The sequence below is a fragment of the Psittacula echo genome, assembly GCF_963264785.1.
Source record: "Psittacula echo genome assembly, chromosome: 7".
Classification (NCBI taxonomy): Eukaryota; Metazoa; Chordata; class Aves; order Psittaciformes; family Psittacidae; genus Psittacula; species Psittacula echo.
The window spans coordinates 30,283,172-30,299,675 of NC_137740.1; the positions used below are offsets into that span (position 1 = coordinate 30,283,172).

The 16,504-nt window shown below is 36.4% G+C and overlaps 1 protein-coding gene across 1 annotated transcript in view; it reads right to left on the bottom strand.

The window, feature by feature from the left end:
- Nucleotides 1-610: 610 nt before the first annotated feature.
- The window catches only part of ATP11B (ATPase phospholipid transporting 11B (putative)), a 61,713-nt gene continuing 45,819 nt past the window's right edge, over nucleotides 611-16,504 (bottom strand). The window contains exons 25-28 of the mRNA XM_080624004.1: nucleotides 14,380-14,445; nucleotides 13,991-14,094; nucleotides 13,190-13,355; nucleotides 611-1,422 (exon numbers count right to left, since the gene is read on the bottom strand). Coding sequence (XP_080480130.1) covers nucleotides 1,204-1,422; nucleotides 13,190-13,355; nucleotides 13,991-14,094; nucleotides 14,380-14,445 — 555 coding nt within the window. The 3' untranslated portion in view covers nucleotides 611-1,203. The remainder of the gene's footprint in view (nucleotides 1,423-13,189; nucleotides 13,356-13,990; nucleotides 14,095-14,379; nucleotides 14,446-16,504) is intronic.

A 16,504-nucleotide genomic window follows, 5' to 3' on the forward strand; every position in this document is an offset into this window, starting at 1 on the left:
TTTGCATAATCATACCCTAGGATTTGTAGAAATGTTGAATTAATCTCACAAGCAAGCCAGAAGAAACTTACTGAAACCAGACACTGTGTTCAACACGAGTTTAAAACAGAGATGTACTACATACCAAGTCAATACCTAAAGGCAGAATCAGAACTGACAAAGCTTGTCAGTGAAATTACCCACACAAGATTTTATACTGAATGAATGATATCACAACCTTTAACCAAAAAAGACAAAGTTGTTCAAATACAAAACCAGTTTCCTTGAAAATGTCTGAAGTGCAACTTTTTCAGGTTTGCCTTTTGACCCATGATATCATTCAGGGACTGAGAGATTACGATATACAAAAGACTACTTTTATTTCTACCCCCAAATATTTCCATGCTTGTTAGCTATCCATCTTAACTGGAAATGGGGAGATGGCACATCAGCACATTTAGTAAGAGTTTCTCTCACAGTTATGCTGACCACAAGAGCAGTATTGCTCCTTCGATGTATTACATTAACATGCTTTTATGCCACTGAAGTTTGTTTTACATGTGGTTTGCGAAGGAAAAAGATTTATTTAGCACATACTTTGGAATGGCACACATGATTTTGACAACGTACCTTCTAGAACAAAAAAAAGCATTTAAAATTCTTATAATCTGAAGGCTCTGTTTTGTCAATTACTCTGATTTTAGAAATAGATTATAAAAGACTACAAAAATATTTCATCTTCATATCAATCAATGGCTCAAAGATTTAAAGACTCTCCTTCTAACAATAAAGTTATATTTAAGGGGGGGAGTGTGAGCCTTTTGTGTATCTTCAGGAGTCATGCAAGCTCCAAGGAAAATATTTGGAGGTTGTACATCAAGAACTAAAAGGGAAAAGTCTTTTAACTTTACAAACAACTCCTGATTAGAGAACGCAGTTTAGGAAAAAAAAAAATCATAAAAAGAAGAACAAAAACAGCAGCAAGGTTTGATTTTCTAAAGTGAAGGATGTACAAATCAAGAGAAATTAGGATTGATACAACACAAGAACTTGTAGTAAGCCAAACTAAATTTTAACAGAAATAATTTGAAAACTGTTTTTCCCACCTCCCCATCCTAAAAGAAAACACTCAAAAACAAACAAGAAACTAATATTTTAGGATGAAGAAAGTACAATAAAGAGTTGCATTTCCTACTTAAATAAGCAAAACCTGCAGCTGGTTTGCTAGACATCTATTGCTGCAGGCTCATCAGGTTCCAGTTTATAGGAGAATCGTCTGCAGCAAAGGCTATTGAGAGAAATGCCACACCTGTTGCCCTGCGTTGGACTACATCTTCTCATTAGTCGTTCCAGCATTCTTCTAACAGATGTGCATGCTGTTTCCCCATCTGAGAAGCAGCACATGGAGTCCAAGCAGTTGATACCTGAACCTGCCTCAGTAAGCTAGAAAGAGGGGAAAAAAGAAAGCAAAAATAAAAAAAATCAGTACTTGCAGATGTTAGCAATGAAAATGTTACCAGAAAACACATAGCAAAAGCAGGTTTTCTTAGAGTGTTGAGTATTTTTCAATTTTATACAGAACTAAAGTGATCAATAATGCTACCATTTCCCTTCCTAAAATTTGATCTGAATACAGCCTTGGTGAGCGTATGGAAATCTTTTAGCACCAACTCTGCTTAATGTTGGAAATAAACCAGCTAGCGATTTTCTGCATTACAGCTATAACGAATCTCTGGAGCACAGTGTCATGCAGTTTAAGCCATGATGCCTTGATTCACCTCAGCAGGGCTACAACAATTTATACAAGCTGCAGGTCTGCCCTATTTTAAGGGAAATCTACCAAAGAAATCTTCAGACCAGGGCTGCAGAATACAATGCAGCAACCTGATTGTGAGTACTATTTTTTTCCTCAGGAAATGTAGAACGCAACTTCCTATAATAATTTACATTATAGCACTACCACAGATACCCTTAGCTTGATGGGGAACAAAAGCACATTCCTGATTTTCCAAGTATCTTTTACCTAAGTGCAAACAAGGGTGATGTTAGAAAGGTACAGTCATGTTTATGACAGCATGAAGAATAATTCAACATTAGCACAATAAACTTCTATTGTTCATTCTTTGTAGGTGAGAAAAAGACCCAAATAAAATGAAAGCAGTAATACAGAGATGTATGGTTGAAATTAAGTGCCATCTATCACTGTGCTCCTATATTACTTCTGCACACTAGTCAACTACAACATAACTAAATCTAACTGAAATCTAGTACTGCTGGAGAGAGAATATCCAAAACTGACTTCAGTATCCTTTCCAAAAGGAAACAAAGAATGTGGAGTGTGGTGATGCTTTTAAGTTAATTTGAACCTCTCCATGACAGCATCTTGTCAAACAAATGCTGAACACACAAGCTAAATTTAAGCATTCATTATCCTCAGCTCACTCTCAGACACCAGTGAATGAAGAAACCTGGCTGGAGGCATCTTAAGTCTATGATAGGACACAGCTCACCTAAGAGCTTCCCCCAGCTTTTCATCACATGAAGATCACTGGCTGTTGGTCTAAAGACTTCAGTTTCCAACCCCTTTTTCTTTCATGACATCTCCACTTGCCCAACACTGCATGGGAAGCAAAGAACCTCAGAGTTTCCTAGGGGAACAATTTACTGTGAGTGGACACATTCCTTCCTAATCCCCCCAAACAGGCGACTGGACAAATTACTGCTGCATAGCAGAACAAGTCCTATACTACAAAGAAGGAGCTGCTAACAGAAACAAGAGGCATTTGGAAATCCAAGAGAAAATCCCAACTGGTAGGACAGGAAGGGAGCACACCCACAATCAAGGGATTCAGAATTAGTATTTCCATGCATCTTTTACTTTGCCTCCTCCTTCCCTCAACTCTGTTCTGCATTCCTCATGGTCCCTCCAGATATTCCCATCACTGCTTAAAGTGGTGCTTACAGGACTGTGAGTTAAAACTGGATGAACTTACAGAAAGCATACAAGCTGAAACCATTGATTTAGTTGCTGCACCTCAAAAGCCATGAATCAGAGTGCAGGCAGAACACACACTTCTGACTAACTCACACTCAGATGAGAGGTCTTCTGAACACAAAATAAGCATTTACTACCACAATGAACTTCTGTAAAAATAAGAGACAGGAGCAGAAACATTACACTAAGAGAGTTTTAGTTAAAACAAAACACACCTCCAACAGAACTTGGATCCCTGAATGCCCTTATTTGATGACCATCACACCTGGTCACAATTGTACTGTCAGTAAGAGCATAATTAGGAACAGCACCACTTGCAGCACCACAATACTAGCAAATATGACCTTTACAGCCACTTCATACTGCGCTCACCAGTGTATCGGACAAGAAACTACACAGGGCACAGGGAAGAAGGAATTCCTATTAGGAGGCCAGAAAACAAGCTTCCTGCTGCATATGCAGTGATCTTCATGGTTGTGTTCCCAGCAATACAAAACTATCAACAATCTTACACTTGGAATTTCAAGAAGAATATTTAGTTCATCCATTATCTGGAAGACAACCAAGTAATACCTTTAGAGTTGCTGTTAAAGGTCATAATAAATTGGATGTATGTAGGATCAAATGGACCAGACATTTCCTCCCCTCCTCTAGAATTTGCTGACCTAAGTGCTAGCACTCCTTGATATTATTCAAAGACTGGCAGAAAGAGGAACCAAGAGTAACCCAAACAACCTTCCAACGAATGAACTCTCAGCTCTGGATTTTGGAGGTCTGGTGTCTCTTCTAGTATCAACTTTGTTCTTCCCAAGTTAGATACTCATAAAAATCTAGGATCATGCTTGAACCACAATTTATGGAAAAGGTATTATTTTTAACCTTTTTTAAATGGGTCATTTTAAAAATGACCTTACATAAGTCTGAAAACAACATTTATGTTTTATCAAACTCACAGTTAAGTGTAATGTAACACTGGGAAGAGCATTAAGGACAACATAAAAATAAGTTCAATTTTATGTGTAGATACATAGTGTCTCTCTGCCTGGTGAACATAGATTTTTACATTTATATCCACCACCTGGAAGGAAGGTACTTATATTATGCTAAAGAATCCCTTCTCTCACTTTTCTCTCTGTGGCAGACAGCCATGATCATAGTTTTAAATCAAAGTAAAATCTCGCATGATAAGGCAGTACAGCGTAATGGTCTCTGAAGACCTGAAACAAACCTTCGCAAAACAAAAAGCAGAAGACACAGCGCTTTAAAATAGTAAGTATAGAGAAATATATTATGTTAGTAATATTTGGGCTGCAAATATTTTCATAAGGCAAGATCCAGGATCGCAACAAACATCACACTTTATATGATAATGGCCCATTTAATGTAATAACTCAAAAGCAACTGAAGTGCAGAATTAAGGAATGATTCAGCTCGACAAGAGGGAAAAAAGAAAAAATCAAACCCACACACTATGATGCAAATTTTCTTGTGGATACCAAAAATAGGGGTATTTTGGAGATGGCTCCATGACTGTCTATATATGATACGTATAAATATATATACACACACATTAGGGTAGAGCAGGAGTACTACCTAGTGAACGTAAGTACTGTCGGGTAGGCTAGATGGATCTAGCAGTTGCCTATTGTCCTCCCCTCTGTGCCTGCTTTCAGCAAAGTCACATGCTGAGCTGACTGAACCCTTATCTTCTTCCATCTAGAAGGACAGAAAAGCAACAAGTCTTATAAAGCTCCATGCTTGCATTGCTTTATAACAGTTACCATTTTTACATGAACTTTCATTTTACAGATCTGTTCTTGAGAGAACAAGGCATATTCACAAGGTAAAAAGGCATTTTTTTTTTTTTAAGTTAATCAGTGGATCAAACACAGTTTACCAGTGCACAAGTATTAGAAGTCTGTTCCTTCTGTGCACCATAGACTACAAAAAGGAAGAACTCAACAAGTTCGAAATCTATTTCAACTTTTCAGTTTTTGGTTTCAGATTTTGCACTTTTGTTTGGTTTTCCCCCTTCTAATAGAAAGGGCAATTTCAGTTTGTTTGTCTTATTACAGGGTATTCTGCATTCCACAAGACATACATTTAAACTGAACATTTAATCACACTGAAATATACAGTTGGGACTTTGTTGAACAGGGAACATATTTAACCTTGTACATCAAGGTAAGAACACTGCAGCATATTTTCCTTACCTCAGGCCCTAGCCACACAGATATTTCAGAAAATATGAGATGGTTATTACTATTCCACAATTAAATTAAACCTCGCTCCCAACTGTAAAGCTCACTTTCTTTCACCCTTAATATAATGTATATTAAAATCCCAAACAATTAGATTAAAAATTTTAAAAGAAAATATATGACTGTTGACATCTAACAACTTCACTAGCACTTAGTTTTCAACATTTTTATACTCCTCATCTCTTTGAATCAAATATACCTAAAAATGCCAAACTATTTCATTATTTCAAAGTCATCAGACAAAAGTATCTGCAAGGTAAGCAAATATGTGCACTGACAATAAACACAAAATAGTCTACTCTTCTCTCATTTATTCCCTCTTGCTGCGATAGTCTATGGACTAGCTAACAGATCAACACCAAACTATGCTAACACAATATACAACCCTGTAAAGGAAGATGACCCTTGTCCAAAGTTTAACATATTAAGATGTTCTGGTATATTCCACTAGTGCAAATGCATGTTTGCACTTGAACAGTCCTCTTGGAAACTATACGTTCCTTACAGAAAACAGATGCTGTAGAAAAAGAAAAGAAACCTGTCCTTGACTTCTGTATAGCTTTCATATCTGGATCAGGTACGTAGGCTATTAGGAGGGGAACCCTATGACACAGTAACTAGAGGAAAAAATACAAACAAGTAATGAAAGCTGTAAAGCCAGGGCCAGGAGTCTGGAGTTCTGGAGACAGCTAAAGCAAGCAGAGAACAGAGACGAAGAAAAAACAAGCTAACGACGGACTCATGGGCCTGCAGATGGACAAAGAACAGGGTCTTGGCTGTGCTAAGGTGAATACTACAGTTTGAGAGTCTCAAATAGAATGCTATGCAGTGATAGCCTTGCCTGTAAAAAACCTTCGTGTTTTATGTTTCCCTAGTATTGTGTACAGCTGTAACACACTGTCCAAAGGTGAAAACTCTATAAAAACAGTTAATCCCATCTGTAAGTAGAATTAAAACATCTGTCCTAGCAACACTTAGCAAATGTGGCTTAAGATTTCTGACAGTTCTTATAAAGCACAGAGACATATATACATACATATACACACAAAGCTTCATTTACAAAGAAAAAACTGAAATGAGATCCAATGGGGCTCAGTTAGTATCTTAAGATACACATTTCACATCTTTCAAGAACAGGACAGGCAGCTACAGAGGAAGGAAGAAGCACTGAGACAGTCTCCAGTTAAGCATAAACCCTGCACCTGACCTGTGCTGACTGATCTCCTCTTCCTCCCAAGTTACTAAAGTGACAGAAAAGTTTAGACGCAAGAGTTTAATAGGCACACACAAGACTGCATTTCTGACTTACTGGAATCACATGGGCACTTAGAAGACCCTCCACCCTTCCCCCCTTGAAGCTCTTAGCTGTACAGCACAAATTTACTTAATACAAACTTGAACATTTTTTGCACACTGTGAAGCCTATAGACATTAAAATTTATTATAACAGACTTAATTTGCATTCATAAAGGTATTCTTTTGTGTATCAACAGAACAGTAAGCACATTTGCAGAAGGTTGCATAACTTGCTGGGGCTACAATAATTTTGAGGTTTTTAATACATATTTAACAAACAACAACAAATTGCCAAAGTCTGTTTATCAATATACATACATTCTGCAGTCACAAATTTACTGGGTGGGCATGTACAAAAGGGGTGTGACAAAATTCGCTGCTTACACCTACATTCACCAGTCAGCCGTTTTATGTTCCTACAGTCCTCCTCTGCTCTGCTGCTTTTGGAAAAGAGCTGCCCTGGACAACTACAGAGACTAATCCATGGTCTTCACTCCAAATCGGTTTGGTTTGGGTTTGGTTTTATTTATTTATTTATTTATACTTTGTATAGTGAAGTAAGAAGTTTCTATCTATTAAATGATTTTCTTTTTTACTGTTTTAGGGTCCACAGGACAGCTTCTGAACTTCGTCTGAAGACTACAAATAAAGAGCTAGAGAAACTCAAATCCTTACTTCTTCCTTGTCTCATTTTACAACTTCAACTGCATAGCATAAGGCAATCAGTGCTTATATTCCAGGTACCTTACTACAAGGTATTCAAGTGTAAAAATTCTGACATACAAGAGAACTGGATTTGTATAATTATTTGTTACTCATGGACAAAACAAATTTCCAATTTTTCCCAACCATTTCCCTAAGCTTAATACAAAGAAAATCCCCTCAAGTTAGCAAGTGTTCTGCTTTTAGTATTTTAGTAATGACGGTGCTGCTTTGTTTTTTTTTTCCCACCATCCAGCTGCATAACCCTTAAAATGTGTTTACTTTGGGAAAGTGTAACAATCGTTTCTTATAAAACCTTTGGTGTAGATATGATACACCACATAATTCACTTACAAAAGAGAGTTTTACTGGAAACCACCTCCATGGGAGGAGGGGTTGGAACTAGATGATTTTTAAGGTCCCTTCCAACCCAAACAGTGCTATGATTCTATATTTATACCAAAATTTTAAAAAAGGTAACTTATTTACATGACACTGATAAACTAAGAATTTTAAAAGCTAATTTGTGAAAGCTCTTACAGCAGAATCTCCCCAGTATGTTGCTAAGTTTACTAAAATTCAAGAGGTATACTGCAATTTGCCGATTTTAAAGTTAGTAAGGAATAAATTAAGAAAAAAACCAAACCAACCAAACAAAATAAACCCCAAGAAACCCCAAACCAGCCAAACAAAACCCCAACAAACCAAAATAAACCCACCCCACCACTATCTCCTTTGGGTGCTTGGAAATCTAAGCTGATATGTTTCACAGTGGGACAACATTTCAAGTTTTGCCTTGCAAAGGTGTAGCACATTCTCAGAAGAAATACAAAGCATTTCTTTCCTCTCTCTTTAAAAGGACTTGTATCATCTGTTTCAATTAGCCACTAAAAATAGTCTGATAATAATTTACAATGTCAGCTTCCTGATTCCTACTTTCCCTCAGTTAAACAGCAATTATGTCCCAAAAATGCAGGTTGGTTGGTTTTTCCCAGCACCTATTCTCACATTTCTAAATAATGCAAGTCACCTTAAACAAAAAAATACTTGAAAGGCAAAATGCAATTCTTCACATTAATTCTTCCTATATAAGTAAAAAAGGGTGGGATAAAACATCAAACAGGTTACAACATTATTGATGTGTATGAATGTTTTAGTCTCACAAAGGAGAATCAGCATTTAATAGCATTTCATGTACTGAACCTGCTGTGCATTTGAAGAGTTTCAGAACCATAATGGTTCACCTACACAGACACATGTACACTTTCATTTTCTTAAAATCATGTTCTAGGTCTTCGCAGCCAAATGCCTTTAGGAATATGTATCTATAAACATTGAAAACAAACAACACTCACTTTTACAGATGCACAAAACTAACACAAAAAGCCTTAGGCGCACAAGTGAATGCACGTACCCAAACATAAAACATTTTCTGCTTTTCCAATACAAGAGAAAGCAAATTAAAATGGGCAGACAATTCACAGAAATTGCTGCCTGGAATATATGGACCTTCCTGTCACAGCCTTATGAAGCTGAAATTATCCAACATGCAAAAAGCACTGTTAATTTTAATCATAATGAAATCAAAAGCATACTAACCATGCTAGAAACTGTGATACAAAAATGGATGCAAGAAGAGCTAGATTTGTATTCTGAAAGTTGAGCATCATGCTAGGGATGTTTTTTCCTAAAAAAGCACGTCCAACGCATGCTACTTAGGAGAAGCATTTGGCTCAAAATCACAGAGCAAAGCCAAGAAATAACCAAACTGAACGTTTCTGCGCTAGAGGTATTGCCCTTGCAATCCACTAATATTCATGCCTCTTCCCATCTCTCTCAGCACTGGTTAGTTCACCTTCAGCATGCATAAGAGTTGATGAGGAACTGTCCCTCCTACTCTACCTAATTTTGCTCAGCTGATTCCTTGCCCTGGATAATGGCTGCAGTGCGATGAACTCGTCACTTAAAGCAACTCTGTTGGAGTACATCTACAATTGGACAGAGAAGGGATGGAACATACATGTCAGTAAGTAGCAGCAGTAATTTTCTAATAGAAAGACACAGGACAAGACATTGTTATTTATCTGGAATACACATCATATACAGAACACAAGCCTGGTACCTTCAGGACAGCTCCTGTGATCATCACAGCCAGTTAACTCTTTGGTAGGACCATTCTTAAGTTTACCTTAGCTTTCATACTGAGGAAAAAGGCCTATACACTTTTACATCTATACTTTACCAAACATCTTTATTCAGTATTACCTTCTCCCCTCAGTAGTGCTGTGATTTGTATTTACCCAAAGAGTTATATTTTTATTTAGATTTATCTTATTGTCCACTTCCTCTGATATGATCCTATAAGTGACCTATAGTCAGAAATTACCTAGAAGCTACTTCAGGGCAACAGATGGAAGTCAAACATTTTCCTTAAGGCCAGCAAAAACCACTTTGGAACACAGAAAAAAACCCAAACAAACAAAACAAGAAATCTTACATACATGCAGTTTCAGTGCATTTAAGGAAGATAAAGTTAACCAAATTCATCCCTCTGTAAAAGCCAACGGGTGCTTGCCTCTAAAATTTCTGATATACTGACTTCCCACATGGAACAGAGATTTTTATTTTTTTAAGTTATTGTGACAGAACAATTTACATTTAGTTTACATTTAGCAGAATCTCTTAGTATTTCTCTGTCATACCAGTTAAACTTCTTTCCTCTCTTATGAATAACTTAGCTACACATAACATCTAACTGCTGAGATGAAGGCTGACTGTCAATGCTGTAACCTTATACTAAATAAAAGATATAAAATCAAGTTCCTTATCTACTGAGTAAGGCAGATGCCTACCCAAGCATTATGTATTGTACTCCGAAGTGAATTCAGAGCACTAGGTTGGGCAACTCACGCAGCTAGTGTGCTCTTAGTTTCTGAAAAATTAGAACAATGGAGGCAAGCATTTTCCATTGAGAAACTTGTGTTTTGCTCACTGCTCCTGGGAATATTTTAGAATTTAAATAATGGTGGACAGAAACAAATAAATAACCGGAATTTAAAAATCACTGACTAGTTCATGTAACAATTTATCTTGCCCTCATAAACACTTAGTAACTGTAAACTAAACTTCTTCTTTCCCCTAATATACTAATTTAGTCTTACAATTAAAAATACTCCTTTACACAGAGGGTGCACCTACACTACAAAAAAGGCGTTTAAAGGGGCAATATACGAAGTTTCATATTCAGTCTTTCAATGACTTTCCAAAAAATATCTTTAGCATTTAGGACAGACATTCTCCAAACTCCATCTGTTTCTATCTGAAAGTCATGAGTCCTCTCCTTTGCTCTGAAACTGAAAGAAAAATATTTACCAGAAATTTTAAACAAACCTAATCAGGTACCCCTAATGAGATATAATAATGAAAGAAGCATTCTGTCACTTCTTGACAATGAATGTGCTAAAGTGGTCATGTGTTCATCTTTCCTCATGTATAGTTCCTCACTACGGGAACAGCTGATGAAATTCAGTGGGGCTGACTGTCCCATCTAAAGTAAAAGTGGGAAAATCTCAACCGATTAAACTTCAAAAAAGGAATAAAGAGGTGCCTTCTTTTTGCAAATACATTTTAAACTATGATTTCACTATCAGACACAAAGATAGAAACCACCTAATGGCTGCTGATGCATTTCTGGTCAAACCAGATTTTAGATTTTTAGATGTGGATTTAGAGTTTAGGTTTGCAATATCAGGAACTAAATGTTTTCAGAAAGAGACAGTATTTTGGTAAACATAGACATAAATTCTGACACTGTCAAATCCCAAAGCAGAATGGGAATAAGGGGAGAGAAAAAAAAGAAGAAAAAAGATTACTAATAGATACGCGCAACGCAAAATCCTGCAGCTATGAATGAAGCAATAGCCACAGGAAAGGTGTTAGACATTCATCAAGATTCCTTCTTAAAAAAAAAAAGAAAAAGAAAAAAGAAGTCCGACTGTGTCCTTGATGACACAACTGCAACGGAACCAAACTGATGCCAGAAATTGTATAGAATTCATTCATAAAGCAAAAAAGAAGCATACAGATCAAGCTAGGAAAAAATGATGTGGGCTTTTTGTTTTTTAATTGAAGCAACTAAAGAACATGAGAAACCTCAACAACCATACTGATATACTGTGAAACAGCTGATGTACAGGGCGGACGGAAAGGGAAGTGTTCGATAAATCTTGCCACTAGTTTTTGAGGACGAGGAGGGAAGAAGTGAGGGGGAAGGAAAGATAAGTAACTACTCTCCTTACCTAGACTCTTTCCTAAATCAAGACTCTTTAATCCAAAGAGTCCAGTAATATGCAATCAGGAATCTTATCAGGTCTAGTTGAACAGCTTTCTGAAAGCCAGTGGTTATTTACCTTGGCTTTTAGGTACTAAATTCAAAGATGGGAAAAAACAGCTAATATTCCAGTTTTGAAAAGTGACTAATGGTATATTTTGGCTTGCAATAGGCTTCTCTGCATGACGTCAATCCTAAGCAAATCAAGAGTCTCACAGATTTATTTTTAACACACAGATTAAGAAGGGTAATATAATTTAAGTACATCAACATGCATGTACATCAAATAATTACAAGGTTAGATGCTGAAGTTAGCTACTGATGTAAAGTAGTTACGACATATGTATGGGACACAGCTCAGTGTAATTTGGATTAAGCAACTAGGACACAACAAAGTCAATATGGCACACAACCGGACTGAAAACTCCTAACAGGCATCAGAACATAACTGTATACACGATATCTTTGTCAAATGGATTCTTCATCCACTTTTTTTTTTTTTTCCCCTATGCTAATTGACCTCTCATCAATGACCTGGAAGAAATCAACCTAATCACTTGCAGGTGAGAAAGAGATGCAGAAGATAACAAGTTATTGATGCATATGATTTCAGAAACTGAATACTGGTTGGGGATTCTTTATTTCCATGTGTGGCAGTGATGTATGCTGCGTTATAATATTGTGTCCACTGGTGAAATCCAAAATTCAAGATAGGTTGAAGAATGGTGAAGATTACAGGAGAAACACAAGGATGATTAAGACTGGAAAATAACCTTTTTGACAAAAGATGCAAGCCCAATTTATACATCAGTTAGAAAATTAACTTGATCAAAAACCTAACGGTGAACAAAGCAAAAAACTGCTAATAGAAGCCTTTACAATTTAGCAGAAGTACAAAAAGACAAAATGCTGAAAACCAAAACCAGAGATAGTAACTATTAGAACAATGGGTCGGGATGACTTCTCCATAGCTGTTACTTAAAAGAAAACACTCAAACATAGATATTTACCTAACAGACTAATTGCAACATGATTTCAAGGAGTTTCTGTAGCCTGTATCTGGTAAAAGGGAGACTGCATTATCACAGCATATCTTTTGACCTCTTCTATGAATTTCTGAAAATGCCACATGGGTGATTATCTTTAATTACATAATCAACAACCAAATACATGGCATATGGCACAACTAAGATTTAAGAAATACTAACTAAACCGAGTCCTACTAATTTTTAAAATTTTCATCACATTTTAAGCACTATTCAGTGCCAATTGCAGTTGGAGAGCTTCTGATATGTAGACAAAAAGGAAAATAAGTTACTATCTCTAAAGAAGTACAAAAATGTGTAATATGATCCTCATACAGTTTCAAGTTGAGATGCAAAGACTCAGCGGTCCTCTTTATAAATAATATGCTATTGCTAATACCAATTAAACATAAATGTTATTTCCTTGTAAAATGGTGTCCTCATTTTTATAGTTTTAAATTAAAACACTTTTAAGCATTAAACATGACAAACATAAAAAGATGATTAAATATCACAGAAAACTGATTAGTTTACAGGATAGATTTTAACAAACGTTATCTTCTAACTATTGATAAAATTGGATACAAAGGCATAACATTACCTGAGCTTTTTCAGTACTTGTTGGTTGTAGATGTCTGTACAGCACTTTCTTCACAACATCAATAAACAAACAAGCAACTACTATGACGATTATGGCAAACCAAGCAGAACCACTTGACAACAGTTGAACAAATACGAAGTACATGTCCTGGGTATGTAAAAATGGCCTGAAAAGTTAAAAGAAGTGGCAATTACTAGAAGAAACTTCTAGAAACAGAGGAAGGCAGGCTCAAGCATATCTTATTTTACATCACGCAGCAAGTCTCTCAGGATGCAGTTACAACTGCATGGTGTCCATGAAGTCTAGCAATCTGTTGGACTTGACCTGCAAAGAAACTCTAGGGAAGAAGAGTACTGAACTTTCGAGGGCACCGTTCTGGCTTAGTTTTAAATTGTCTTGCAGTAAATCAGTTACCATTCTATCCTTCCAAGACCCCAAAATACAAGCAAAAATACATCTCCTTACTGATTCAAATTCTAGCGTCTTTATTTCTGCTTCAAACATTTACCTATTACAAAACACCTTCAGGAACACAGCTACTTTTTAAAAACAAAAATGCCTTTAAAGTCACAGGCTGTCAGAGACAAATAATACCTGTTCTTGTGCACAGGACAGCTTAGGAACATTGCTCAAATATCTAAAAGAACCACCAAAAGCAAGTGGCTACTCTAGGTTTAAAAATCTGTTTTCCAACACCTGTCACAAAATTCAGAGCAAGATGGTAGAACATAATATTTCTATGGTTTTTTTTCATAGCTTCATCTATCATATGTGCTATAGAAAGGGGGAGGAACCACTTACCAGATTATTCCCCCATAAAACAAGGAGAATATGAAATAAAATACAATGGATCCCCAAGTAACAAAATGGTTTATCCATGTCCAGAAGTGAGTTTCTAGTGCCATCTATAAGAAAGATAATGTCAGTGAACTTCCTTTCCCCCCATGTCACAGAAAATGATAAATACCAGTCTGAATGTGCATATGAACTTCCGGCTCAAACACTAAAGATTGTAACATGCAAAAACTACAGTGAGAAAATTTAGCTACCATTGAAACCAAACATTAAAATCGCTTAGCTGGAATCCTCAAGAATCAATTAATTCAGTATAACTTTTGAAGAAAATTTAAGTTACTGCCCATATTTGCCTATGTATCCAAACACAAAAAGTAATTAGTATAATATCATACCTTCATTGTAACAGTTATAACCATAACAGTGAAGACCAAAGTACCAAATGTCCAGTTTCCAAACATCTAAGAAAACAGCAAGTCACGGAAGAAAAAAAATTAGTTAAGAGCATTCACGGTAAGTCAGATTCCTCCCAAGTCAGCTACACTAATGAAAGAAGTCTGTGGACATAAGCTTATGACAACTAATCATCTTGAAAACACAGTAAGGATACAACACAAACTACAAGAAAATACAGCTTTTAAGAGCAAAATTAACAGCCCACAAGTCGTCTTTCTCCTTGGTTCAAAACAGATCACTACAAAGGCTACATGAAATATGAACAAAGTACAAAACAGTAACATAAAATGATAGGAATATGAAGATATGAATTTGATCAATTAAGTAAAAGCATCCAATAGAAATCACATACTGGGTGAAAGGTATGCACTTTAACGTAAGCGCAAACCACGCCGAGTTTAAAAATTTTCACATCATTTTCAACATGCAGCATCACCTGAAAGTTCATTTTACCCCAAACACAGTTTAAAATTCAAAAATAATGGTGCCACTATAAGAAAACTCTAAGGAAAAGACACTTTGTTTCAAGGCTAATAAACACAAAATGAAACTTTGATTCTACAACGCAGGATCTGTCACTTCCGTATTCTCTTGCCCCTATAAATTAAACTATTGAAACTCTGAACAAGTTCTACAACAATAAAATCTCAGCTCTGACAACCAAGCAGGGATGCCAAGTTTGTAATGTATCTACATACATGCTACTCAGACACAGACTGCAAATTTTCAACAGGTCCAACTGCTCTGCTCTTGGAAGCAGTCTGGGTGCTGAAGCAGAAGACATTGCTGTTTCATAGGCTGTTTGTGCCACTATGATACTTAACAATGACCAAATCCTTAACTCTATTAACCAGTAGCAAGCTAAGCAAGCAAGGAGAAAGGTACCGCATGCAGACAGGCAATCAAAGTTATCCTAGAGCTTATTTGTTAGTACAGCACAGAGGCATGGAACTGGGATTCACACAGTTGTAGTCCTTGTTACAGAGCTCTGACAAAAGCAAACAAAAAAATTCCAACAGCCTGATGACAGATCTCACAACTGCTTTTCTCATCTTTACACAATATACAAAAATGAGGCAGCCATAAGTCTCTGGACTTACTGATAATTTGAAAGATATTTGTTAAAACACATCTTCGAAAACCTTGTGTTTACTTTTCATACCGATAGTAATACCTAACAAGCAACATGCTTGCTGTTAACTGCTGCAATAGTACCTTAAAACTAGACTACTGCTTCTGAGTGACCTGTGAAAGAAAGTGTCTTTGCTAACACTGCTCTCAAAGGTCACAGAGTTAGAATGCAAAACATGAACAAGTCCTTGCCACCATTTTATTTTTGAACACATTTACACTGTTGATGCTGCATCCTTTAATCCTGTGAAGTACAGATACAATATTTTGTATCTCCTCCTTTTCTAAACTCTTACCATTTGCCTGTTAGGTTTCAATATCTGACGACATGCACAGCATGAAAAAGGGGGGGGAAAAAAAAAGAACTAAAAGATCAAGTTGTTGCACAGTATGTTGAGGTAAGCCTAACAAACCACCAACGTTAACAAATTATTTACAATCTCTTCTATTCTGCTTTGCTTCAAACTGCAAACTTGGAATGAAAATGTGAAGCCTTGCACAAACACTACACCACATCACCCATTTGCACAAAGTGATCACAAAGTCTTGAAGACTTCTTCCAAGAAAGCACATCAGCAGCATATGAGTTTCTCTTGCTCTTAACCTGTTTTTTTCAGGCATATGTTAAATTTGCAACATACTTTATGCACTGCAGATATTTTACTGTAACAAAAACAGAGTTCTACCAGTTCAAATAACTATCTTTCACAAGATAGGTGCAGAGTAACTCCAAATAAATTCTAAGACTTTTTAAAGTCACATCACAGGAAACACGAGAAGCCAAAGGGCATCCGAACGCTTTATGTCCAGTATGCTCGGACACTAAGTGTATTTAAATAATCTTGAGGTTAACTTACAGAAGAAACCATTAAAAGAACCTTCTCCACAAAGCCTACATTAACATACAGGCGTAGACAAAGAATAAAATCTGTT